Consider the following 25,946-nt stretch of genomic DNA (forward strand, 5'->3'; position numbering starts at 1 on the left):
CATTTTTCTTAGCATCTTTATCCACTCCCTGAGTGGCGCCTAATTGAAGTTTGAGGAGTTTAATTTGCATTTCCTGCATTTTTATATAGTTTGCAGCAATTTTAGTACCATGTCGCCTCATAGAATGCAACATCAATTATTTCCGTTGTTCCCAGTCAAACTACCAAGTTGATCTTCTGTTTTGGTTTAAACCTCTTTGGGCAGTGTGGCCATTACTGTAGTTTTATAATCAGATCTGTGAGGCAGAGGTTAAAAGATTATGTACTCTTGTCACCTCCTGTTTCCTACATTTGACTTATTTATTCCACCAATATAATTCACTTGTATATTCCCTCAACCTCTCCACTTGCTAGTACATTATCCTATTTATCAATAAAAATATAATATTGTTAATAGCAGGTTGCACGTTATGAAATGGTGATTCTATCCTAGAAAAATGAATGCCGTGTGGCAAATGAGGGATGCGAAAGAGGAATCTTCTATAGTAAATTTAGATATACTACGCCCTTTTGCCGGCAGTTTTTTTTCTCACGCCCTTCTCATTCTTTCTCATTTCAGATAGTCACAACATTCTTCTCGGTTATTCCTGAGAAGTTCTCACATTCACAACACGTAAGACAAACAAACACAGATTGTTAGTATTGTATTTGGATCCTTAATTTATTTAGAATCAATTCAAAACTGAGTCTACTCCTCCAAAGGCCATACTTCTGCGACTTTTTTACAAATTTACGCAGGGGACCGTGTCTTACGATTTCATTTAGCAGGGTACAGGACATTTCTGCCTGTGCAGGACACATCTGCAACTTTATTTACAAATTTACATACAATATAGCCTCAATAACTTCCAATAAAAAATACAAAAACAACAATTCCGTGAATATCAATCTAATTTCGTCAGGACAGCAAACAGACCGTTCTCCACAGGGTACACGGACGATTCGCCGAAAGACGTTTGGCCGACGGACAGTTCGCCGGACGGACGTCGAAACGGGATTCGCGCGCTCGCCCCGCCCCCGGATCGTGTGTGTACATGTGTTTCAACCTCGGCCCGCGGGCCATATACGGCCCGTTACAGATAACATTCATTTAGGAATAACAAGGGCATGTACTGACCCCTGCTGGACATATTTCTAAATACAAGTACGTACTACAATGTGCTGCCAATTTTTTATATTTTTTATTTTATCCTCGCGTTTAAAGTAGTAGCCATTTGGAGATCACGCAGAACAGTACGTGACAGGAGAAATAGAGAAAATAAAGTAGTAGTAACAGTAAATACTACTGTAATGAAATTGTAAATCCAGAAATCCTACTCCAGAAAACTTACACCAGCAAATCATTTTGAATATTTATTTCCTAAAATAATGCGAAATTATTTAAAATTAAACTACTAGTAAAAGTGTGTTCCATGGCATTTTCAGGTATTGTTCTCTAAGCCCCCTAGTCTGTCCAAGGCACTTAGAATTTCACATAAGTCTTCCAGTGTTGTTTTTTCTCAGTGTCAGACATCAATCCTCAGCTTTGATAAATTACATTGTGTGTCCAAATGGCTACTACTTTAAACGCAAGGATAAAATAAAAAAAATAAAAAAATGGCAGCACATTGTAGTATGTACTTGTATTCAGAAATATGTCCAGCGGGGGGCAGTACATGCCCTTGTTATTCCTAAATGAATGTTATCTGTAACGGGCCGAGGTTGAAACACATGTACACACACGACCCGGGGGCGGGGCGACCGCGCGAATCCCATTTCGGCGAAACGTCCGTTCGGCGAACTGTCCGTCGGCCAAGTGTCCGTCGGCGAAGCGTCTTCCGGCGAATCGTCCGGTCACGCTCCACAGCCTTTGTGTAAATCATGCAGAATTTTAAATCTGCTTATCTATTTATTTATACTAAACGAGAGTCAGATTATCAGAGGTTGTGTTTTCTCTTGAAAATAAAAAAATGTTGTTTTGAGAACTGAAGCTCCATCGTGTATATTTTCCGTAAAAAAGAAATTCTCCAGGACAGAAAAAGAGCAAGTGGCTTTGTGACTACGAGGTCGAAAAGGAACAAACGCCAATAAAATGTAGATTTCTAACTGAGAATTGAATGTTTTATTGTCATTCTACATATGAGATTTAAAGCTTTCACTACTTAGTGAACAAATAATAACAACAAACAAACAGATAAATAATCAATAAATAATAAATACATAAGTATTCCAAGTGAGATCAGCAGAGCGGAGCGGCCTTTTTCCATCTGAAGTCCAGGATCAGTTCCATGTTTTTGGAGTAGTTCAGTGCCAAGTTGTTGAGAGTACACCACTCACGTAATGATAAAAAATAATCAATAAATAGTAATAGATAAATAAGTGGTCCACATAATAAATAAGTAATATAAGTTTTTTTATCCAACTCTACAATGTCTTTTTCTTGAGTCTGTATCCATTTTCGCTACCGCAACCAAGATGGCGCCGCTCAAGTGGCAGCCGGTGGCGGTAGCTCCATCCGCTCTTGCTCGTTTTGTCTTTTTGCTGATTTTGTCTTAATGATTTGGTGATTCTTAATGATCCCATATACTTTGCTTTGATTTGTACTTTGTGCTTTTGCTTTGTTGTTCTGCGGCCTTTGCGACTGTATTGTCTAACTTCTCACAGTACTTAAAATTACAATTTGAGAGTTACCTGTTGGGGCTAGTGGCCAACACTTAAATAAAATCGGAAACAGAGAGCACACTGGGACAGTGTTGGAATTATTGTAAATAAGTTATCCTGATTCTGGTATGACTGTCGAAATGCTTGCTAATAGAATTAGGGGTCTTGAGCCCTGGGGGTCAGTTTCACCTTATTCAACAAAGAGGAACTGCCCCAGGGGTCTGGAGCCTGTTTGAACCATTGTGTGAAGATTGCGGGAGATCGGGAAAGAGACTGTAAAGGTGTTACCTTGAAAGAGCATATGGTCATACATCAAATAATCTTTTGTAACTGAGAGATAACTCCCTCTTTCCTTTGATCAGCTTGAAACTTCCTGTAACTTGACACAATAAGAGACAAGGGAGCGGAGACTTTATTCAGAGTGTGTCGGAGGATTGCGACCGAGCAGTCCCCGACCCTCTCACTGCAAATAAAGTTGACTCAATTCTCTGTGATTTCCTTCTTTCAGATTGGTGATACAAATGTCTGGTGTTTGAACCTAACATACAGAAAGAATGAGATTTTAACCGCGTCTGCAGAGGGGGGAAGGGAACAATTCAGAAGTTGGATAATGTGTCTACTCTCCCGCTTCTCAAAGTCATCTCCCGCCCAACCCTGGCTTCAACTGCGTTTTTAAATGAGGTAGAACACGTCACATAGAAGGAGGCTTTGATACAAAATAGGTGTAGTGCACGTTTTAACCAATAGGTGTTAATAAAATTCTATTCTAGTGACTAAAATACATCAGGTCAGTGCAAAAGTGTGCAAGACTGAATATAAGAATACAATTCATATTTCACATTTCCCCCTGAAGTAACTAAAATAATTTTCTTTAAATATCAATTTGTATCCCTCCTTTTCAGGTTTTAGAATACAAATATCATCATCAGTTACTCTTCACAGGGTATGGAAAATAACAAAGTGACTTGTCAAGGCAGAGGCGAAAACTCAAGTTTACTCAGGGGTACTCGAGAAAAAATTCCTCTACGTCCCTCTTAATGAGCGAACACAATTTTTAAGTCAAGACAAGTACATTTACCCAGAGGACTCGACATCCTGTGATTCGTCACACTTCGAAGGAGTGCAAGAATCTCCAGCATGGTTTGCCATGCGGTTGTACTGGATGTCACTGTAAGCTACCAGCGTGTGCTGGATAGTGGTTTGAATCATAGCTTTCATACAAGGGATCACACACAGAAAAAATACAGAATAGTAGTAAAACCGCAAGAAAGGGGGTTGCATATTTAATTAGAATAGAGAACCATGATCCGGTTGTTAACCACGACCACAGCAATGCACCTACGGCTGAGTGATACTGGGCCATGGTGTTGGCTAGGGCTTTCATTTCAGCTATGGCACGAGTTATGTTACCTTCATCACCGGTTTCATCTGGGATGAAGGTACAACAGTGTTCTCCGACTATGCCACACACCTCCATCCTTGGCTGTTATCAAATCCAGGACCATCCAGTCCTGCAACTCCATTTCTCTTAGGGCTTTTAATTCATCGGCTATACCTTGTAGGGCCTTGACTGTTTGGTTAATGAACAGTCCCATGCGATAATTCAATGTCTCTACACAGAGCATAAGTATACCTACTCCTAGCTGGGGAAGTAGTGACAGTATGATTTTCTGGGGGGTGGACCATAATTTAAGATCATCAGGAACATCACTGCCCCAAATTGAGTCATGTGGTTTGAACTGCACTGGTGTTAATCATTTATTTCTTACTGGTAATTTCACTCCCCTTAAAAGGAATGCATCTTGGACCATCTGCACCATTGCATACACCAATGACCTTTCCATGCCGTGGGCAAACTCAAATACACTATGTCCACACATCCAATATCCATCATCTGAGGATCAGTGCCCATCACATCAGGGAGAGTGTAAATAGTCCCTGCATGTGGCACCCAGAGGCGCTCCTGTGGCATTGAACCGGGCTTTGTTAGTGGTGTCTTGTGTGCACGGGGTAAGTACCTGACTACAGTACTTCATGGGGACTTCTATCGGCTTAGAGTTGCCCCAGAATGACATGTTACTAGCAAAACACAGCCTTAAAATCATGTGGGTATGGGATGTTTTTTGTTTAACATAGCTAGATTTGTCCAAACGTGGTTCAGGAGCCTTGTAAATTTTCTACCTGTCAAGAAAGGTGCAGTGGGATCAATCTGGGGAACTACAGATCTAATTGTAGTTTCTTGGTACCGTGATCTCAGGATGCCGGGATATCATAGAGGTGTGTAGGTGTCATAGGCATAGGGGTCAATTGACTTGGGCTGCACTGGTGGGGTACCAGTGGAAAAGGGCATACGACTACACACAACAACTTTCATTCACACCAGTCAGTTTCTTCTGCAACACCATGAAATTATACCACATTTTCTTCATAGTAGTTCTTTGGAGTGTTCTTCTCATACCACTTCACTGTTCTCTGTGACAAGAGCATGGCATCGTCTTGTTTTTCAACTCGAGTCTGGGCGGGGCATTCAGCCACACCCAGGCTGCCACTGACAGTACAGTCACTGTGATGAGGGTGGCAACAGCTTTCATTTTGGCTTCTGTGTGAGGGTGCAAAGTCTATGGGAGGTCAAGGTTAGGTGAGGGGTGCTCGTGGCAGATGAGCAGATGTCAGATGAGTTTTTCACGGACAAAGGTTTTGGCACCGCCCGACTTCCAGTCTACTCAGAGTCACCTATGTCTCGAACTACCTTGACCTGGGATTGGTGAATCCACGTCGACCTTTCAGCAATCTATACTGCTGTGGGAGTGGTTAGTTGAACCACGAACGGGCCTTCCCAGCGTGGCGAGGACCAGGACTTCCTTTTTAATACTTGAATCAGGATCTGGTTACCAGTCACCACCTCCTGTGAGGGAGACAAAGGGGATAACGGCAGCTTACATGTATTTTGGACAAGTTTTTCTCTCAACATTTTTACCATCCACTCTGTGAGTGGATCTGCCTCACCCTTAGTCTCTTGCCATGGTTCACCTTCCCATAGGGGAAGTTGGAATGGTCTTCCATGAACTATCTCAAAAGGTGTTAATCCCGAGCTAGTTGGTACTATCCTCATATATGTTTTGACCAGTGATAGGCATTCTGGCCATGACTTCTTTGTCTCTTCCATGGTTTTCTTAAGCCTTAGTTTTATTATACCATTCGTTCTCTCTACCAGTCTCGCGCTTTGCGGATGGTACGAACAGTGTTTTTTTTGACTTATTCCTAGGTATTTTGCCATGTGTTGTACTATGCTGTTTACAAAATGAGCTCCATTTTCACTCCAGATGATTCTGGGGATCCCATGTTCTGGGATTATGTGTTTACAGATGGCTTTAGCCACCGTCAATGCGTCTGGTGATTTTGCGGGGACCATTTCAGTCCATTTAGAGCACATGTGTCAAAGTGGCGGCCCAGGGGCCAAATCTGGCCCGTCGCATCATTTTGTGTGGCCCGGGAAAGTAAATGATCAGTGCCGACTTTCTGTTTTAGGATCAAATTAAAATGATGACTAAATGTATATTAAATTTCCTGACTTTCCCCCTTTTAAATCAATAAGTGTAATTTTTTAAACAGTTTTTTCTGTGATTTTAGTTCAAAAATAATTTTATAAAATCTAAAAATATATTAAAAAAAAGCTAAAATAAACATTGTTTTGGATCTGTAAAAAACTGAATATTCAGGGCTTTTAATCCAGTTCTTTTAATCCATTTATTAAAAAAATATCTAAATATTATATCTAAAATGGTCCGGCCCACATGAAATCGAGTTGACGTTAACGCAGCCCACGAACCAACCCGAGTCTGACACCCCTGATTTAGAGAATCAGTCAATCAAGACTAAACAATATTTATACTGGTTGCTTCTGGATAATTCAATGAAATCCATGTGTATAATTTCAACTGGGTAGGTACCTTTTGGGCATTGGCCTCATTTGGGCCTGAGGTTACCTTGCACATTATGTCTGCAACAAATTAAACAGTTCCTACAAAAAAATTAAAGTAGGTATTTAGACCTGTTGGCACATGGAACACACACTGTACCATGTCCATCATCCCCACTGTTGAGACATGAGACTTTCCATGGCTCAATTTTGCTACCATTTGGAATAAATTCTTTGGTAAGCACGGTAGGCCTTTTGCTGTGTATAGGCCGTCTGCAGACTGTTCTGCGCCTTCATGTATCCATGCATCTTTTTCTTTCTGTGGTGCAATGTTTTGCATATCAATTAATACTGTTTTGGGGATTGACTCATTTTGTTGTTGTTGTTGTGTATACTGTGCAGTAAGTGTTTGTGTTGCTTCTTTAGCTGCTGTATCTGCTCTAGCATTTCCTCTACTAATTCTGTTGATGCCTCTAGTACAGGCATGAGCAAACTGGTCCCTCAGGGCCGGTGTGGGTGCAGCTTTTTGTTCCAACCGATATAGCACAGACAGTTTAACCAATGAGATTCCTGCAGAAAACAAGAAGCACCTGACTGCAATCCACTGATCGCACTTGTAGGACACTGGATTGGTGAAAAGGTGCCCTCTCAATGGGTTGAAATGAAAACTTGCACCCACTGTGGCCCTTTGTGCAATAGTTTGCCCACCCCCGCTCTAGTATGTGCCTTACATTTTCATACAGCTATGTGGCTGGGAAGTAGTACTGCATTAAGAAATTGTTTCAGCAGTTCAGCATGTTCTACTGATTTGCCTGTGGACGTTTTCATCCCTCTTCTATTCCATTGTGCAGCAAATACATGTAGAGTGGAGTGTGCATATTGGCTTTCTGTATAAATGGTCACCTTTTTACCTTCAAACAATGTGCATGCCTTTGTCAATGCTATAATTTCTGCAGCTTGACCTGAGAGATTAGATGGCAATTTTTCTGCACATAGGACTTTGTTGTCCGTTGTTAGATTTATTATGGAATATTCTATATGTGTTGTAAGCATTTTTTAATAAGTAGTAAGGCTATAAACCAGGGGTCACCAAACTACGGCCCGCGGGCCGGATCCGGCCTGCCGGCACATTTGGACCGGCCCTCTGAACAATACCAGAGACGCTATCGTTTTTTTTTTTTTTGTTTTTTTTGGGATGCAGGCCGCCGGCACATTTGGACCGGCCCTCTGAACAATACCAGAGACGCTATCGCTATTTGGTTCATTGCACCCCTGCTGAGCCCACAAATCATCCCAGTGAAGCGGGCCTTCGCATTGCTCCTTTGGTGACACGCGCGGGGAGAGTGTTTGCCTTTGATGCATGCGGGCATTCCACCGTTGCATGCGTGAGCAGAGTGTTAGCGAGACATCTGGACGATCGCAGGTGATGGAGGAGCCCTGGTACCGTCGCTATTGCGATGCTATTCAAGCATATAAAAACTGTGCAACCTGAACCTGTTTGAGAACGGAATAATGGCGAAAAGGTTAGTTAAGAGAAAAATTGATTCAGAATGCAGGGTATTTAACCTGCAGTGGACAAACGATTATTTTTTTGTTCAATGCAAAGAAAAGGCTGTTTGTCTCATCTGTCAAGAGACGGTGGCAGTATTCAAAGAATACAATCTTCGCCGGCACTACGAATCCCGTCACAAGGACAAGTACGATAGCGTGCAAGGCCAAATACGAGCAGACAAACTCTCAAAGCTAAAAGTTGGACTATTATCTCAGCAGACTACATTTCTACGCCAAGCTCAGCTGAACCAGGCATCCGTTCGGGCCAGCTTTCGGGTTGCTAAACTGATAGCAAGCAACGGTAAGCCTTTCACTGACGGAGAGTTTTTTAAGAAATGTATGGATGTTGTCGTGGAGGAAGTGTGTCCCGAGAAGAAAGATGCATTTAATGCCGTAAGTCTGTCAGCGAGTACAATCACCAGACGCGTTGAAGAAATCGGGAATAATGTCTATGCCCAGCTGCAGCAGAAGACGAAAGAATTTGACTTTTTTTCATTAGCACTGGATGAAAGCACGGACGTGCAAGACACAGCGCAACTGCTCATTTTTATTCGTGGAGTTAGCGCAAATTTTGAGATATGCGAGGATCTGGCAGCCCTCCAAAGTCTCAAAGGGACCACAACGGGAGAGGATATTTTTGACAAAGTGTGCCAAACCATGGAGAAGTTGGACCTGGACTGGTCAAAGCTGGCTAGCATCACGACTGACGGGGCTCCTAGCATGGTGGGCGAAACTCGCGGTTTAATAGGACGCATGAACCGTGAGTTGGAAAAAAGGGGTCTCACCGCCCCGCTACAAGTCCACTGCCTAATTCACCAGCAAGCACTGTGCTGCAAAGTGTTGACGTGGGATTCTGTAATGAAGGTTGTGGTGTCGTGCATAAACTTCATCAGGGCAAAGGGACTTAAACACAGGCAGTTCCAAGAATTCCTGTCTGAACTGGAGTCTACGCACGGAGATGTGCTGTACTACACAGAGGTCCGATGGCTGAGCCGGGGCAGAGTTTTGAGGCGTTTTTACGAGCTTCTACCCGAAATTAACGCATTTCTTCATTTAAAAGACAAAACGGTCCCAGAGCTGATCAACCCAGAATGGAAATGGCACCTCGCATTTTTAACAGACGTGACAGAAATACTTAACCGCCTTAACTTGCAGCTACAAGGCGAAGGGAAACTCATTTGCGACATGTATTCACACATAAAAGCATTTGAGGTGAAATTAGCGCTGCTTTTGGAACAAGTGAAAAAGCACAACTTTATCCATCTTCCTGCTACCCAAAACCTGTCGACAGAGAACCCAGCGGTCCCGTTCCCAGCTGAAAAGTGCGTGGAAGCACTGGAAATGCTGAAGGCGGAGTTCGGTGTGCGATTCACTGAACTACATGTTCATGCAAAAGAAATCCGTCTTTTTCAGAACCCCTTTGTTGCCGACATTGATGAAGCCCAGCCTTCATATCAGTTTGAGTTGGCTGAGTTACAGAACTGTGATGTTCTGAAAGACGCATTCAAGCTCAACAGTCTCATTGACTTCTATGCCTCCCTCCCAAACGACACATATCCAAACATCAAAAAACACGCAATGAAAATGTCCTCAGTTTTTGGCAGCACGTATATCTGCGAGAAAACCTTTTCTCGCATGAAACTGCTGAAAACTCCGATGAGATCAAGATTGACAGATGAACATTTGCATCAGTGCTTGAGACTGGCTGTAACTAGAATGGAACCTGATATTCAACTTCTCACCAGCCAGATGCAGGCCCACAGTTCACACTGATGAACAGACATAGGTAAGCTCACTTTTCTGATTTGAATGAGTCATTCTGAGCATAAACAAATATAATCATAATAAAATCTACTGGGATAAAATCCATCTTTACAACCATACTGGTAGTGAAATGTATTGTGCTGTGTAGGTGCGGTTTCACTTAGTTCAGTTTCTCAACCTGCTTCCTTTGTGGTTTTCACAGGGAAGTTGATGAGAGAGCTGCAAACAGCGGTGTCTACAAGCCTATTGGAACAAAAGGATTATAAGGAAGAAACACAAGAACTTTAGGAGACTGCTCATATGTGTCAGAGAGATTCTGCTCTGACAACTGAGCTGAACTTTTATCTGTTAAGATTGTGCATGGCACAACAGAAAGTTAATGTTCCATGGCTTTTTTTTCTATGAAGAACCCAGAGAGAGTTATTTAGTTCTTATTTATTTCATAAATAGTGTTATTTATTTCCTGTTTTTTATGTGAAGAACTCAGAGAGGGTTATTTAGTTATTATTTATTTCATTAATAGTGTTATTATTTGTTTTCTGACTTTTTTCTGTAAAGAACCTGGAAAGGGTTATTTGGTTATGTGTGGCTTTCTGGAAAACAATAAAAAAAAATTAAGCTCCCCTACGATCGTCACACTTTTTCTGTTACAAACTGACACCGGCCCCCCATCAGAGAAGGGAAAAGTTATGTGGCCCTCACAGGAAAAAGTTTGGGGACCCCTGCTATAAACCAATTCATGGGAACATGGACTTTTTCCTCCACATCGTCTCCTCAAGGCCCCACAGCTCGAGGACACATTGTTTCGGACGCTTTTCGGCAGAACACAACGGGACTGTTTTGACGGGACTCCAGCAGCAGATGAAAATACGGATGCTTTGTTTACATTATAATACTGCTTTGTTTACATTATAATCCTGCTTGGTTTACTTTAGAATGCTTTGTTTACATTATAATACTGCTTTGTTTACATTATAATCCTGCTTGGTTTACCTTAGACTGCTTTGTTTACCTTATAATGAAAATATTATGCAAATCCTCACACCGTTGTTTGGGTGCCTTGTTCAACTTTCATGCTTACTACGGCAATTCTCACACAGTTGTTTTTCTAACCATCTAGGGTGTTATTGTACTGATTACATAAACATGTTTTTCGAGTGTCGCGATTAAATACAATGATTCAGCTACTAGAAGTTAGAATGCCTTGTGGACTAAGACGACGTCACAAGGTACCTCCTTGCAAGTGTAACCAGTTATGTTGAAAGATGTTTTCCTTTTTTAATTAAATATTACTAATAATGATTTAAAAGGTTTTAATCATTATTCTAACATTTTGGTCCTTCGAGCCGGATTTCTTTTGCCGTGCACGGACACTCCAGATATTGAACTGCAGCGCCTGGATTCCTTATCGGTGTGTTGACCCCGGCTACTCGAAGAACCAAAATGTTAGAATAATGATTACCGTAATTACTCGAATATAACGCGCACTCGAAAATAACACGCAGGTAATTTTGGGCCAAAAAAATCTGGAAAAACGCAGTACTCGAATATAGTGCGCACCTAAAATTTCCCGCTGACGAAAATCAGAAATCTTACCTTTTTTTCTTCGTTTCACGATTGTTTTGTTCAAACAAATTTATTCATTAGAATCCTTCAAATGAAGAGTTCCTCTCTCTCTTTGTCTGTCCTCTCATACATCTCTTCGTTGAGAATCCTATCAACATCGACGCTTCCTTCATCCACTTCCTCTTCCTCCCACAACACATCATCCGATTGGCTTTACGAGATGACGTAAAATCCGTGCGTCAAAGTGAGTTTGACAATGCTTTTTTCGATCGAAAATTTGTAATTTATTTTAGTTATTGATTATAACACTGAACTGAGAGAGGGTGAACTGAGACGGGTACGAGGCTAGAGGGGGGCAGTGGTGGTCTCGGCTTTACGAGATGACGTAAAATCCGTGCGTCGGCTTCACGAGATGACGTAAAATCCGTGCGTCGGCTCTACGAGATGACGTAAAATCCGTGCGTCAAAGTGAGTTTGACAATGCTTTTTTCGATCGAAAATTTGTAATTTATTTTATTCAATTCAATTTCAATTCAATTTATTTGGCAAGAAAAAGCACCAGGCTAAGGGCCATGTAACAAGACACAAAAAAAAAAAAAAAAAAAAAATTAGTTATTGATTATAACACGCACCCCCAACTATTGGAATTAATTATATAGCAAAAATCTGCGTGTTATATTCGAGTAATTACGGTAAAACCTTTTAAATCATTATTAGTAATATTTAATTAAAAAAGGAAAACATCTTTCAACATAACTGGTTACACTTGCAAGGAGGTACCTTGTGACGTCGTCTTAGTTGCATGCTCATTCAAATTATACGCTTAGGGAATGGATTGAAAAACACTGGGTAGATAGGCCTACGGGCACGCTTGAACAATACGTAAATCAGGCGGTCCATGCTGAAGAGGTAATATGGTGGTTAAAAGGCGAAAAGAAATCCAAAATGGCCAATTGAATGTGTTACAGGGGGGCCAACCTGCGTTTTTTTACTATACGCTAGAGGTGTCAGATAACGCGCCGACGGGGTTGGGGAGCACCCTGATATCTACAGCTGCAGATTTGATTGAGACGCGGGAGAGTGTTGAAAATATAGACTCCCTCCATGTGCTGATGTGGTACAAGAGGTCTGAAGGGCCTGATGAAATCTATGAGAACAGATTAGCACAGGTCATGCCGTCTGAAATTAGATTGGATTACCTGTACACGGATGGTATTTCAACAGTTGTGGGGGGGGTTGAGTTGTCTTTGGGATATAGAAACCTTTTTCTTGAATGGGCAACTCCACACATTGTCTTATGCAAACCGTACAATCAGAGAAAAGAGGTGCTGCGTGACTTTATACAAACGGCCCGCGGGGCAACCGATTGGAGTACAGACGCTCCCCTACTTACGAACGCAATTGGTTCCGAGCGATTGTTCATAAGTTGAATTTGTTTGTAAGTTGATTCAGTGCTATATTTTGTATTATAATTCATGTTTAAGGCCGATATAAGTATATTGAAGGTTTATATAAGTGCATTTGTATGTTTAAGGCTTGTATAAGTAACACGCATTGGTTTGTACTGAAAAAAAACATTTAATAAAATGGAGAGAATATGTACAGTACTGTAGAGAGAGAGAGAGAGATTTATGTATTAGAAACTGGCCAAAAGAAGCGACCTAATGACAATTGCAGTTTTCTTCTTTTTTTCATCATAAATGATGCGGTAGCACTGTATGGCATCATTCAATTGATTTGCAAACTTTGTGCAACGTTCAATATTTGGGTCCTGCTGCTCGATCTTTCTGTTTATAAATGGTACTGACGGTCGAACGATTCAATGCCCGTGAAACGCTCACCACACTCACGCGCATCAAGCTTCGTTATTATTGCCACTCGTTTCAAATGAAATGGCTTGCCTCTTCCTTGCAACTCCCTCAATAGAAGCCTTTAGCTTTTTACCAACCATATTCAATAATGGATGCATGAGATATTTAATGATACAAATGAAAAAGGTTCTTTGCACACTGGAGATACATTCACGCACTTCCGCATTGCAACGAAGAAGAAGGTAGATGCTGGGTGAGCTGAGCTCTCACAGCGCCAGGCGTCGGTATTAGCGGCGGAAAGAAGTACTACTCCGAAAAAGGCGAAATACAAAATTGGACTTGCGAACATTTTTGGACTTAAACGCAATTTGCAGACATGTTCGTATGTACCGTTGTTCGTAAGTTGAATGTTCGTAAGTAGGGGAGCGTCTGTATATTGGACACAGGGCTTGAGTATAGCGAAATTACGGAGACATACAGAAAAGCGGTGTTTCAAACTATGGGCGTACGGGTGGGGATTTACCTTCAATGACTAGCACGATCAACAACGGGGACATACCTATTATCAGAAGAGGAAGAGGAGCTGTTAGCAACAGTCCCTCCCGAGATATGGTCCAAAGGACCTTCTGATGTAGGACTAGTAAAGGGGGTGATACCGGTAATAATTAGACCAAAATCTGAACTCAGGCCCTGTGTCCGACAATATCCGTTAAAACCTGATGCTTTGGAAGGAATAAAACCTGTAATTGAAGATTTGTTAAAAGCGGGGGTTATTATTGATTGTGAGGATTCACCGTGCAACTCTCCAATTTTTCCAGTGAAAAAGGCGGCCCCTTCTGGGGGATGGAGAATGGTTCAGGATTTACAAGCGGTAAACTCTGCGGTAATTCAGCGCGCACCTTGTGTGCCAGACCCGCACACGCTTTTGAATAATTTGGATCCGGATGCGGCATTTTTTACAGTAATCAACATAAGCAACGCTTTTTTCTCCATCCCATTAGATCGGGATAGTCAATTTTGGTTTGCCTTCATGTTTGGAAGGAAAAAATATACTTTTACGAGACTGCCACAGGGATACTGTGAAAGCCCCACGATATATTCACAGGTTATGAGTAGCAGTGTAGCTAGGTTCCAACCGCAGGGGGGAAGCCAAATTATTGTGTATGTGGATGATGTACTAATAGCTTCATCTAGTTTAGAAGCCTGTAGAGTAGACACTGTAGCCTTGATAGGACACCTGGCGGCAGAAGGCCACAAAATAAGCAGAAACAAATTGCAGCTTTGTAAAGAACAGGTAAAATATTTAGGATATAATCTGGTTAAAGGTGGAAAGAAAATTTTAGATGACAGAAAGAAGGTGGTCTTAGACGCATCTAAACCACTGACTAAAAAACAAATAATGTCATTTTTAGGTCTCACTAATTACTGTAGGACATGGATTCCAAATTACGCAGAGATTGTATCTCCCCTTGCTAAAATGATGAATGATGTTTTAAAAATGTCCTCGGCTCTAAATTGGACAGCAGAGGCTGAGACGGCATTTTGTACGTTAAAGCAGATGCTAGTAACTAGTGGTACTTTAGCGTTACCTAATTATAACAAGCCTTTTGTGCAAAGGGTGGACTGTAAAGGGGAGTTCATGACGTCTGTGGTGACTCAGGAATTCGGGGGGAAAATGAGGCCTGTTGCATACTTTTCGTCCAGATAAGATAAGGTGGCCTGCGCGCTTCCTCACTGTGTGCGGGCGGTGGTGGCAGCTTCTATGGCGGTGGAGAGCAGCGCTACAATAGTGCTTTTTCATTCTTTAACCCTTAGAGTTCCGCATGCAGTGGCGGCGTTATTGCTACAAACAAACATGAAATTTTTGTCTCTGGCGAGACATTTGTCTTGCATAGCCATTCTGCTTTCGCAACCACATCTCACACTCGAGAGGTGTATTAAAATTAATCCAGCTACTTTGTTGCCACTTCCTGGGGAGGGAGAGCAACATGATTGTCAAGCGATAGCCGAAGAGGCTACGAAGTGTAGGAAGGATTTAAAAGATCAACCACTGGACAGCGGTGAAGTCCTTTTTGTTGATGGTTCCGCTAATAAGGATGAAATGGGGAAAAACTCGGACGGGGTATGCGGTTGTAACCGCGACTAAAGTCTTAAAAGCGGAACCATTGCCGTCCAATTACTCTGCGCAAGCGGCAGAGTTAATTGCATTGACGGAAGCATGCATCCTGATGAGCGACAAGGATGTTACAATTTATACAGATAGTCAATATGCATTTTCATCATGCCACGTTTTCGCTAGTTATTGGGCAAATAGGGGTATGATATCTTCTACGGGCAAAGCGGTGACACATGCTAAATTGTTGCAACGACTGATAGCTGCGGTTCAGCTCCCAAAACATATTGCTGTTTGTAAATGTGCAGCACACACTTCAAAAAATGATCAGGTTTCCTTGTGGAATGCCTTTTCTGATGTGGCGGCAAAGGAGGCTGCAAGGAAACCCTTTATTGGGATGATAGACTCGGTATATGACAAAAACATCTTATCAGATGATATTTTGGCAAAGATGCAGTTACAAAGCCCACAATCCGAATTCAAATTATGGATTGATAAAGGGGCGAAATTGCAAAATGGGGTTTATGCGAGCATTGAAGGCCAACCAATCTTACCAAAAAAATTGTTTAGATGGGCGGCCATTTTGAGTCATGGCAAAACGCATGTCTCCACGGCGGGAATGGTTGCTTTGGTGCAACGGCACTACAAAACGTATGGATTTAGTGTATATGCAAAATTTTTTTGCAGAGCATGTTTGACTTGTGCTCGGCATAACCCCCAAGGGGGGATACGGCCAAGACGTGGGCAATTTCCAAAAGCTACATATCCATTTCAAAGGATACATATGGATTTTATTGAATTAAGTAAAAGTGAGGGGAAAAGATACTGCTTAGTGATTATCGATGCCTTTTCAAAATGGGTTGAAATTTTCCCAACAAAACATATAGATGCGTTAACGGTAGCCAAAGCATTATGTAAAGATATCATTCCACGATATGGAATCCCAGAAACCATTTGTAGTGATAATGGCACCCATTTTGTTAACAAAATAATTGATGGAATTGGCAGTAGGTTCCATATCTCGTTGCGAAATCATTGCGCCTACCACCCACAATCGGCGGGCCTTGTCGAAAGGATGAATGGAACTATAAAAAATAGACTAAGAAAATGTATGGAAGAAACAAAGAGACCATGGACAAAATGTATTGATTTGGTAAAATTATATATTAACATCACGAGTTCAAGTGGGTTAACCCCATATGAAGTCCTGTTTGGTAGACCATACAAATTGCCATTATTCACTACACAATGGGAATTGGATGACGAGGCAAATTTAGCTGACTACATGAGAAAATCTCTAGAAAAACGCACCGAACTTAAGTTACCAGAGGGAGATGGTTCTTCTCAACAGGAAACGGACGGAGCGAAGGTGGATCCTGGAGACTGGGTGCTGATACGCAGTATAAAAAAGAAACATTGGAGTGACGCAAAGTGGGAGGGGCCATACCAAGTGTTGCTGACCACACCAACAGCCATCAAGATAGCTGAGAGGGGAACCTGGATCCACCTTTCGCACAGTAAGAAGGTTATCTCAATTGAAACGTTCCAAGAGGAGAACCCCATAAACAAAGATAAAAAGTCATGGTAAAAACAATTATTGCCCTTGGGGCAATGGCATTAATGATTGTGACTCTATTCCTCTCCATAATAGGGCTGCTTTCTCCGGTTGGAGAGAAAGGCGGAGGCGGTTCAATTGAGAATACACCTTCTTACGAAAGGGTCAAGCGGGCAACATTGACATGGGAAATAACAAACACACGCATAACATTACCCACTACACCGAATTTCCGAACATGCATTCGAGATGACACCCCCAAACGATTAAGCACACAAACATACAATACAACTACAGAAATTTTCCTTTCTTGGAAAAAATATTTTTAGACTCGGCAACATCCCTGCTGCCATACAAGGGATCAGCCTATGGTAGAGGATATGTGTGGTACGTAACGGTCCAAAACAGAAATTGGGGAAGCCTTGTTGCGGAAACTGGTAAAGATTGGCAGGCTTGGATGACATACGCGCAAGAACCATCAGGCCTATGATAAAATTAACCCAGACGATGGGGGGAATACAAATCAGTATTCAGACTGACAAATTAACTTGTGGAAAAAATCCTTGTCTGACGTTTTTCCTAAGTCCATGGGCGGGTGGAGAAGACCCTTTTTACAAATTCTACATTTGTGTCTCAACAACAATGACCAGGTCGATGGAGGCGGTAAGAAAATCGTCAGAGATGGAAACAACCGGATCCGCCATAGTAAAATTAAAATCTGAGATGACCAGAGACGATGAATTCGTTGCCGCAACAGGGATTTCCCAAATGGGAAATAATTGGTTATTGTTAATGGAAAATGCAGCTACTACTATAAATCAAACCTGCATAACATGTATGGGGCCCCGACCTCTCTTAAGAGTAGTACCCGCGCAAATTACCCCTGATTGTGTAAAGGAGATAATGACAAAAGAAGATGTAAGCCCAAAATGTATGAAATGGAATAATGTCTACCCAGTTACAAGAGCAGCAAAGGACAAGCCTAACTTTTCAACACACGTCGCATTTAATCATTTTACCTGCTTAGTCCTCACAGGGCACGGTCCGGCACTGGGAGCGATAAATGTGACGTGGTGTGCCCACATCCTAAAACAGACTGCACCCCTGATACCACGTTCTGACCTATGGTGGTGGTGTGGTCAAAACAAATTATACGACTCCTGCCAAAATGCAGCAGGACTTTGTGCCTTGGTCTCACTGCTATTACCAGTGTCTGTTTTTCCATCTACAGTAGAGGAGATACAATTGGCTGCACAGAAATCCGGTTTGATGGCGGGCCCCTCGCGACGGCGTCGATCGGCATGGAGAGAGGGTGATCCGACATACATTGATGTGATTGGCATCCCCCGGGGCGTACCAGATGAGTATAAGCTGGCTAATCAGATCGCAGCAGGTTGGGAGTCTATTTTTCTTTTAATTACTCCAAACAAAAATGTTGATCGGATAAATTACCTGCATTACAATGTCCAAAAACTTGGAAATTATACTGAACAGGGATTTGTGGCAATAAAGGAACAACTGGCAGCCACTAGCCTAATGGCGTTCCAGGATCGCATAGCAGTTGATATGCTGCTCGCGGAGCAAGGGGGCGTGTGTGCAATGTTCGGAGATGAGTGTTGCACTTACATACCGAACAACACGTCACCCGGGGGGTCCCTCACCAGCGCCATTGATGGCCTGCAGACCCTCAACCGCAATATGAAGAAGCATTCTGGAGTCGGAGAATCCGTCTGGGAGAGCTGGTGGCGTATTTCCTTTGGAAAATATAAAGATTTGGCCCAATCTGTTGCATTTTCCGTAGCCCTTTTTGCTACGATTTTGACATTATGTGGGTGTTGTATTATTCCCTGCTTAAGATCTTTGATAAGCCGACTTATAACCACTGCGATTGCCCCTACAAATTCTAAATTGCATGAATTATATCCTCTACTGATGAAACGTACTGAGGACATCAGTGAATTTCAGGAGCATGGTAATTCCGAGGATGAATTGGGCGAAAATGATCTTGTTTTCTGCTTTTCAGACCTGCCGAACGAGTAGAGCCTAAGCGGGTAAAATTAAAACAGCCAACGGAGATATCCCTCTCATTTTGGATTTGCCATAAAATGAATAACAAACATATAATAAAAGGAGGGAAATATTAGATTTATTATGGAATTTTCTATATGTGTTGTAAGCATTTTTTAATAAGTAGTAAGGCTATAAACCAATTCATGGGAACATGGACATTTTTCCTCCACATCGTCTCCTCAAGGCCCCACAGCTCGAGGACACATTGTTTCGGACGCTTTTCGGCAGAACACAACGGGACTGTTTTGACGGGACTCCAGCAGCAGATGAAAATACGGATGCTTTGTTTACATTATAATACTGCTTTGTTTACATTATAATCCTGCTTGGTTTACTTTAGAATGCTTTGTTTACATTATAATACTGCTTTGTTTACATTATAATCCTGCTTGGTTTACCTTAGACTGCTTTGTTTATCTTATAATGAAAATATTATGCAATTCCTCACACCGTTGTTTGGGTGCCTTGTTCAACTTTTATGCTTACTTCGGCAATTCTCACACAGTTGTTTTTCTAACCATCTAGGGTGTTATTGTACTGATTACATAAACATGTTTTTCGAGTGTCGCGATTAAATACAATGATTCAGCTACTAGAAGTTAGAATGCCTTGTGGACTAAGACGACGTCACAAGGTACCTCCTTGCAAGTGTAACCAGTTATGTTGAAAGATGTTTTCCTTTTTTAATTAAATATTACTAATAATGATTTAAAAGGTTTTAATCATTATTCTAACATCCGTGACGACTGCGAATCCTACTTGATTTTTCCTTGTTGATTTGGATGCTGATTCATCAACGTATACATAAGTGCTGTCTGGAATAGGAGTATCTTTGAGATCAGGTCTTGGTTTGCAGCTTTCACTGGTTCTTTCATCATGTTGGTGTGGATCTCCGTCTTCTTCAGTTACCGTTGCTGGGTTCAAGGTATTGCATCGATTAATGGTGAGATGGGGTTGCGATAACAATGTGGCTGTTATGGCCAGGTGTTTTGCTGGTGACAGGAATGACATTTTTGTTTGTGTTATCAGTAGATCCACTTCATGGGGGACTTGGAGTGTGAGTGGATGGAACAGTACAAGTTCAGCTGTCATCTGGACGGCTAATGCTGCTGCACACAATGCTCGTACACACGGGGCTAGAGCAGCTGCAACTGGGTCCAGTCGTTTTGAGTAGAACGCTACTGGTTTCATCTTTGTTCCATGTGGTTGTAGTAACACTGATGTCATGAACATCCCTTTGCAAGTTACTGTTTGGGTGAATGGTTTTTCATAGTCAGGAAGCGCTAGGACTCCTGATTCCAAGATTTGTTGCTTCACTTCCATGAATGTTTGGTTTCCTTCTTCAGTCCATGTTACTGGGTCTCTCATTGTCATCGCAGTAGCACAGATCATGTCTAGCAGTGGTTGAGTTAGTTCTGCATAGTTTGGAATGCAACTCCTGCAGTAGTTAGTTAGGCCTAAGAAGGCCATCATTTGTTTTTTCGTCTGTGGTTTCGGACATTGCTGGATGGCTTCTCGTCTTCCATCCGTTAGTTCCCTTCCTTTCTGTGAGACTCGATGTCCCAGGAAGGTGACTGACTCCTGACAGTAATGGAGTTTCTTCGGTGACGCCTTGTTCCCAGTTTGCTCCAGATGTTTGAATAATCTGATTGCTTCTTCTTTGTTTTCCTCTTTTGTGGGACTGGCTATCAGTATGTCGTCTACATATACTAGGATCTGTGTGGTGTCTTTATGTTCATGCTGATTTATACATGCTGAGATCTCTTGTGAGAATATTATGGGGCTGTCACAGAACCCCTGTGGAAGCCTTGTGTACGTGTATTTGGTTCCTTTGAACGTGAAACCAAACCAGTCTTGGGCTGTTTTGTGTAATGGAACAGAGAAAAATGCATTGCTTAGATCAATTACTGTAAAGAATTTCTGATGTGGTTTTAACTCGTTCAACAGTGTGTGTGGGTCTGGTACACAGGGTGCTCTGGATTTCACTGCTGCATTGACCTGTCTTAGGTCCTTGACCAATCTCCACGTTCCCGTCTCTGTTTTCTTCACGGGAAAGATAGGTGTGTTACATTCGCTTGATGGACTTTCAATTAGAATGCCTGCTTCGAGCATTTCTTTAATTACTGGTCTGATGCCATCTACAGCATCTGGTTTAAGGGGGTATTGTTTTGCTCGTGGTCGATATGATGTCTTGAGCGAGGTAGGCTGATCCTCTCGAAGACTGACGTCACTCAGCCTACCTCGTGGATCGCCACCTCGTGAATCGCCCGGAAAGGCAGAGCCTTTCTCGGAGATAGGCCGACTCTCAGCCTCAATCCGTTGTATTCCTTTACGTATTTGTTTTCCGACTTACGTACTTCTCAATGGTATGCACATTTTTTTCTCGGGCGAATGGAGCATTTCCTCTTCTCATTGGGAAATGGGGACTTACGCTAGTTTGGTTTTTACAAATCAATTTTAAAAGTAAGTGGTTTGCGCCAAAACGAGGATATTGGAGTCCAGATGTTCGGGGGTCCATAAAAAGACGTGAGCTTGCATTAGAGTTCGGGTTCTTCCTCTGAAGCTGGCAAGAGTGCGCTGATTCATTGTTCCATACATTGAATAACATTTGTCTTAATAATAATAATGGGGCTCGATCCATTTTAAACAGGACCAATTAGCTTTTAGTTCCCCTAATGTACTGATTTAGATACATTTTTGTGACTTTTAGCACCTCCCTCATCATGGGTTGTTGCCACAGCAAGCTACTTACGTCTGTTTGGTGTTAAGTTTTATGCTATATAACCAGGGTGGCCAACTCCGGTCCTCGAGAGCTGCTATCCGGCTTGTTTTCCATATTTCCCTCCACCAACACAACTGAATCAAATAATCGGTATCGGTATCAAGCTTCTGGACAGCTTGGACTGGATTGGATAACTTTATTCATCCCGTATTCGGGAAATTTCATTGTGACAGTAGCAAGAGGGTGAGAATACAGATACAGGAAAGGCATAGTTACAAGTTAGACAATACAGTCACAAAGGCCGCAGAACAACAAAGCAAAAGGCACATATACGCATATAAAATCTAAATGTAATCCCTGCGTGCACCTTACAAACTAAGGAGTGATTTTAAATGTGTAATGAAGAAAGTGTCTGTCTCAGTGATGCGGCTTGTCTTCTACTCTGATGGAAAGAGTGCGCCCTTAGCGGATAATCCATGAATTGCAGCGAATTAAAAATATTAATTCCATGTCTTTTATGCATTTTTTCCACTTTCAAATTATCCTCCGGGCCTGATCGAACCTCCTTGGGGGCCGGTTCCGGCCCGCGGGCCGTATGTTTGACACCCCTGCGTTAGACAGTAGTCGCAAAGGTCGCTGAACAACAAAGCAAAAGCATAAAGTGCAAAGCAAATCAAAGTATATGGTATCATTAAGAATCACCAAATCAAATCATTAAGACCGAAAAGCAGCAAAAACACAAAACGAGCAAGAGCGGACGGAGCTACCACCACCGGCTGCCAATTGAGCGGTGCCATCTTGGTTGCGGTAGCAAAAACGGATACAGACTCAAGAAAAATACGTTGTAGAGTTGGATAAAGCTGGAACCACACACAGGAAGTCTTCCACAAGATGGGGAACTTCTGCAGACTGTGACCGAGGTAGAGAATATGCAGAGTCACTCTTCCAAGCTTATCCGCACAGTTCCTGAGTAGTCTTGAGCTGAAGAATCAACAGTAGCAGAGTAGAACCCCTCGACTCCGTTTCTGGCCTGGTAAGTGCCGACAGCTCTTCCATGTTATATCTCGCTGATGAGTTGATTATTTGATTCAGGTGTGGTAGAGGAGGGAGGTATGGAAACAGACCGGATAGCGGCTCTCGAGGACCGGAGTTGGCCACGCCTGTATAATGTATCCAGTATTCAAGACATGTCATGGTAATAATTTTATTCTCGATTAGTTGTGTCTCTTTTCTTTCCATAGCAATCTTATTCAGTTAAGTGGCATTTTTGAAGCTTTGCATTCCTGTTAACACAAACAATATGTATTAGTGTCATCCATGGATCTGGAGATGCAGTTTTTCATCATCCTCATCCATATCACTAGTTGAGCCAAGTGGGTTATCAGGACTGAACCGAGCTGATCGCATCTTCCCAAACAGACCAGGACTCAGCTGCTGGCGGCGAAGCCTATGATAAAGCAAAGTGTGCAATGAAAAAAGTATTTAGTCAATTTTCTTTTACATAATCATGAAATGGTGGGTATTAAAAAAAACTCACCATAGAAATAGAATAGTGAGTTTGTGTATTGATACAGCGAAAAACATTGTGTATTCAAAATTCACGCTTAAAGTTAAAATTAGACTTTTTTATCTGGAGTTGGAAAGGAGGATTTTTTACATTAAATAATAAAAACAATGTTTAGCCCGTCTTTGGAGCAGTCTGTTTTCGAGTTTAAGGTCATGTCTGTTGATGCAGACAGTTTCATTCATGTTGCATTATATTAAGATTAGATTAAAATGAGATTTACCGTATTTCAGTGGCGGTCCGTGCATTTTCTCGTAGCGCCTTCAACGAATAAATCCAACCCTCAAAAACTATTTTATGGCTATAAAACCTCGACTGCAGCTACAGCTGCGACACATAAAAAATAATCAATAAATCAATGCACAAAAATGGGGTAAAATCCACTTCCTAGCAGCATTTAATGATTAAATACAAATACTGGAGCTTTTCAGACATTACAACCAGGCCAGGGGGGTGATTTTCCCGGGAAAAGACAGCGATGAACGTCAATGGCGTACTGGCAAACATTGCCCGAAAATTGGGTAAAATCCAGCCGAAAACAGCATTTATTGATTAAATACAAATACTGGAGCTACTGGAGAACCAGGCCCGGAGTATCATTTCCCCGGAAAAACGACAGCAATGAACGTCGATACGTCCATATACGTCCATACGCGAAACGGCAAAAATTGTACTAAAATGGGGTAAAATCCACTTCCTAGCAGCATTTATTGATTGAATACAAATACTGGAGCTTTTCAGACATTACAACCAGGCCAGGGGGGTGATTTTCCCGGGAAAAGACAGCGATGAACGTCAATGGCGTACTGGCAAACATTGCCCGAAAATTGGGTAAAATCCAGCCGAAAACAGCATTTATTGATTAAATACAAATACTGGAGCTACTGGAGAACCAGGCCCGGAGTATCATTTCCCCGGAAAAACGACAGCAATGAACGTCGATACGTCCATATACGTCCATACGCGAAACGGCAAAAATTGTACTAAAATGGGGTAAAATCCACTTCCTAGCAGCATTTATTGATTGAATACAAATACTGGAGCTTTTCAGACATTACAACCGGGCCAGGGAGGTGATTTCCCCGGGAAAAAACAGCGATGGACGTCAATTGCGAAACGGCAAAAATTGCACTAAATGGGGTAAAATCCACTTCCTAGCAGCATTTAGTGATTAAATACAAAGACTGGAGCTTAAATACAAACACTGGAGCTTTTCAGATATCAGAACCGGGCCCACAATTGAAATATTATTTAGGAATATAGCCATATTTTACTCACCAAAAATCCTTTTAACTGTACACAATATCCATCCTCCTTTCTTTCTTCCTTCTTTTTTATCGCCATCGAAGCTAATGCTGAAAGTCGAGCCTGTCCTGTCGTATTTCTGGCATAGTCCGTCTTGAAAATGGCTTTAAATCAACACAACAATATATTTCCTTGTGCAGCTAGCTCCAGATACAGTTTGGTAGCTTATCATAGTTGGTGAAAGCGATGACGTATCCCTACGCCTGCGACAAGGAAATGGCATATCCCTATGCCTGCGACATTACATTGTGGTGTTGCCAACTCAAAATCTGATTGGTTAAAGCAACAGTCTTATCGACACTTGTTTAATGCAGCAGAGCCCGCAAAACTGATTGTGAAGGCTTTGAGGCAGATTTCTGACCCTGGCAACAAATAATGGCTGAAATGTGATTGGTAAATGCTTCAAAATGAAAACACACATGGAAGCAGTGCAACCAGGGGGAAAATCAATGAAAGGAAGCTAACAGACAATTTGAAATATATTAATAAGTATTGATGGACAAAATTTAATATATGATTCAGATATTTCTTAGGCCAGCAGAGAAGGCCTTGAAGGCCCTGACGGCCCGCTACTGCCGTATTTACTCACATATAAACTGCCCGTGCATATATGCCGCACCCTTAAAATTGCCTTAAAAATATTGTTTTACCATTTCACGTACGAGCCGCCCCCTGATTCACAATTTTTACCTCCATATTCATGGTTTTAATAGGGAGTACAAATGTGTTACTTTGAAGGGAAAATCTTAAGAAAAATCATCCCAAGTGGTATTTCTGAGATACTGTATGAATCAAAAGCACATTATAGGGTCAATATCATAAGGAAGTTGCAAAATATCAAATTATTCAGTTTGAAAAAAGAGCTTAATACGAGCTTAATGCATTCCGGGACTGAGCTCGTATGTCGATTTATTCATATCTCAAATCAATGTTTCCCATAGAAATGAACTAAAAACTAATTAATTCCTTTCAACCCTCTGAAACCCCCCCCACCAAAAACAGGTTGAAAAATGGAAAAACATTTTTATTTGTTCTAATTCGCCATCTATTGACAGAGTAAAAAATAACTAGTGGTTATGATGTTTAATAGTACTAAAATTAAACAGATTTCGTGGAGGGGAGAGAGAGGGACAGAAAGAGAGAGAGAGATACAGACACTCAAAAAAAGGTTTACTCTAACCTTACACTAAACTTAATTCTAATTTTGTTTTAATTTTTTAGACCTTTCTTCTCGGCTCTATTTGCCCCACCTCCAACCTGACTTTCAGGTGCAGTTTTTAAATGGAACCTATCAAGGCTTGTTTGCTTTTGTCTTCCCTTCGAAATATTCCAAAAATGATGCGCACAAATGTCCTTCACAATAGGAT

The 25,946-nt window shown here is 41.7% G+C and overlaps 2 protein-coding genes and 1 long non-coding RNA gene across 12 annotated transcripts in view; 1 reads left to right on the plus strand and 2 right to left on the minus strand.

The window, feature by feature from the left end:
- The first annotated feature begins 1,786 nt into the window (after positions 1–1,786).
- On the plus strand, positions 1,787–10,915 carry LOC144088882 (general transcription factor II-I repeat domain-containing protein 2-like). The gene is made up of 2 exons (XM_077619600.1): positions 1,787–9,895; positions 10,076–10,915. The coding sequence occupies exon 1, from the start codon at positions 8,071–8,073 to the stop codon at positions 9,880–9,882; it is 1,812 nt and encodes a 603-aa protein (XP_077475726.1). The 5' UTR covers positions 1,787–8,070; the 3' UTR covers positions 9,883–9,895; positions 10,076–10,915.
- Positions 3,034–21,807, minus strand: LOC144088933 (uncharacterized). Its single transcript, XR_013304973.1, has 2 exons — positions 16,675–21,807; positions 3,034–5,544 (listed from the first exon to the last, which is right to left on the minus strand). It is a non-coding gene; the product is annotated as an uncharacterized LOC144088933 (long non-coding RNA).
- Positions 21,808–21,892: 85 nt separating this feature from the next.
- ccdc102a (coiled-coil domain containing 102A) overlaps positions 21,893–25,946 on the minus strand; it is a 155,644-nt gene continuing 151,590 nt past the window's right edge. For all 10 annotated transcript variants that reach the window (XM_077619538.1, XM_077619518.1, XM_077619529.1 and 7 more), the window contains one exon: positions 21,893–23,157. In XM_077619538.1, coding sequence (XP_077475664.1) covers positions 23,022–23,157 — 136 coding nt within the window. In that variant the 3' untranslated portion in view covers positions 21,893–23,021. The remainder of the gene's footprint in view (positions 23,158–25,946) is intronic.

Source organism: Stigmatopora argus, chromosome 2 (genome assembly GCF_051989625.1).
Source record: "Stigmatopora argus isolate UIUO_Sarg chromosome 2, RoL_Sarg_1.0, whole genome shotgun sequence".
Classification (NCBI taxonomy): Eukaryota; Metazoa; Chordata; class Actinopteri; order Syngnathiformes; family Syngnathidae; genus Stigmatopora; species Stigmatopora argus.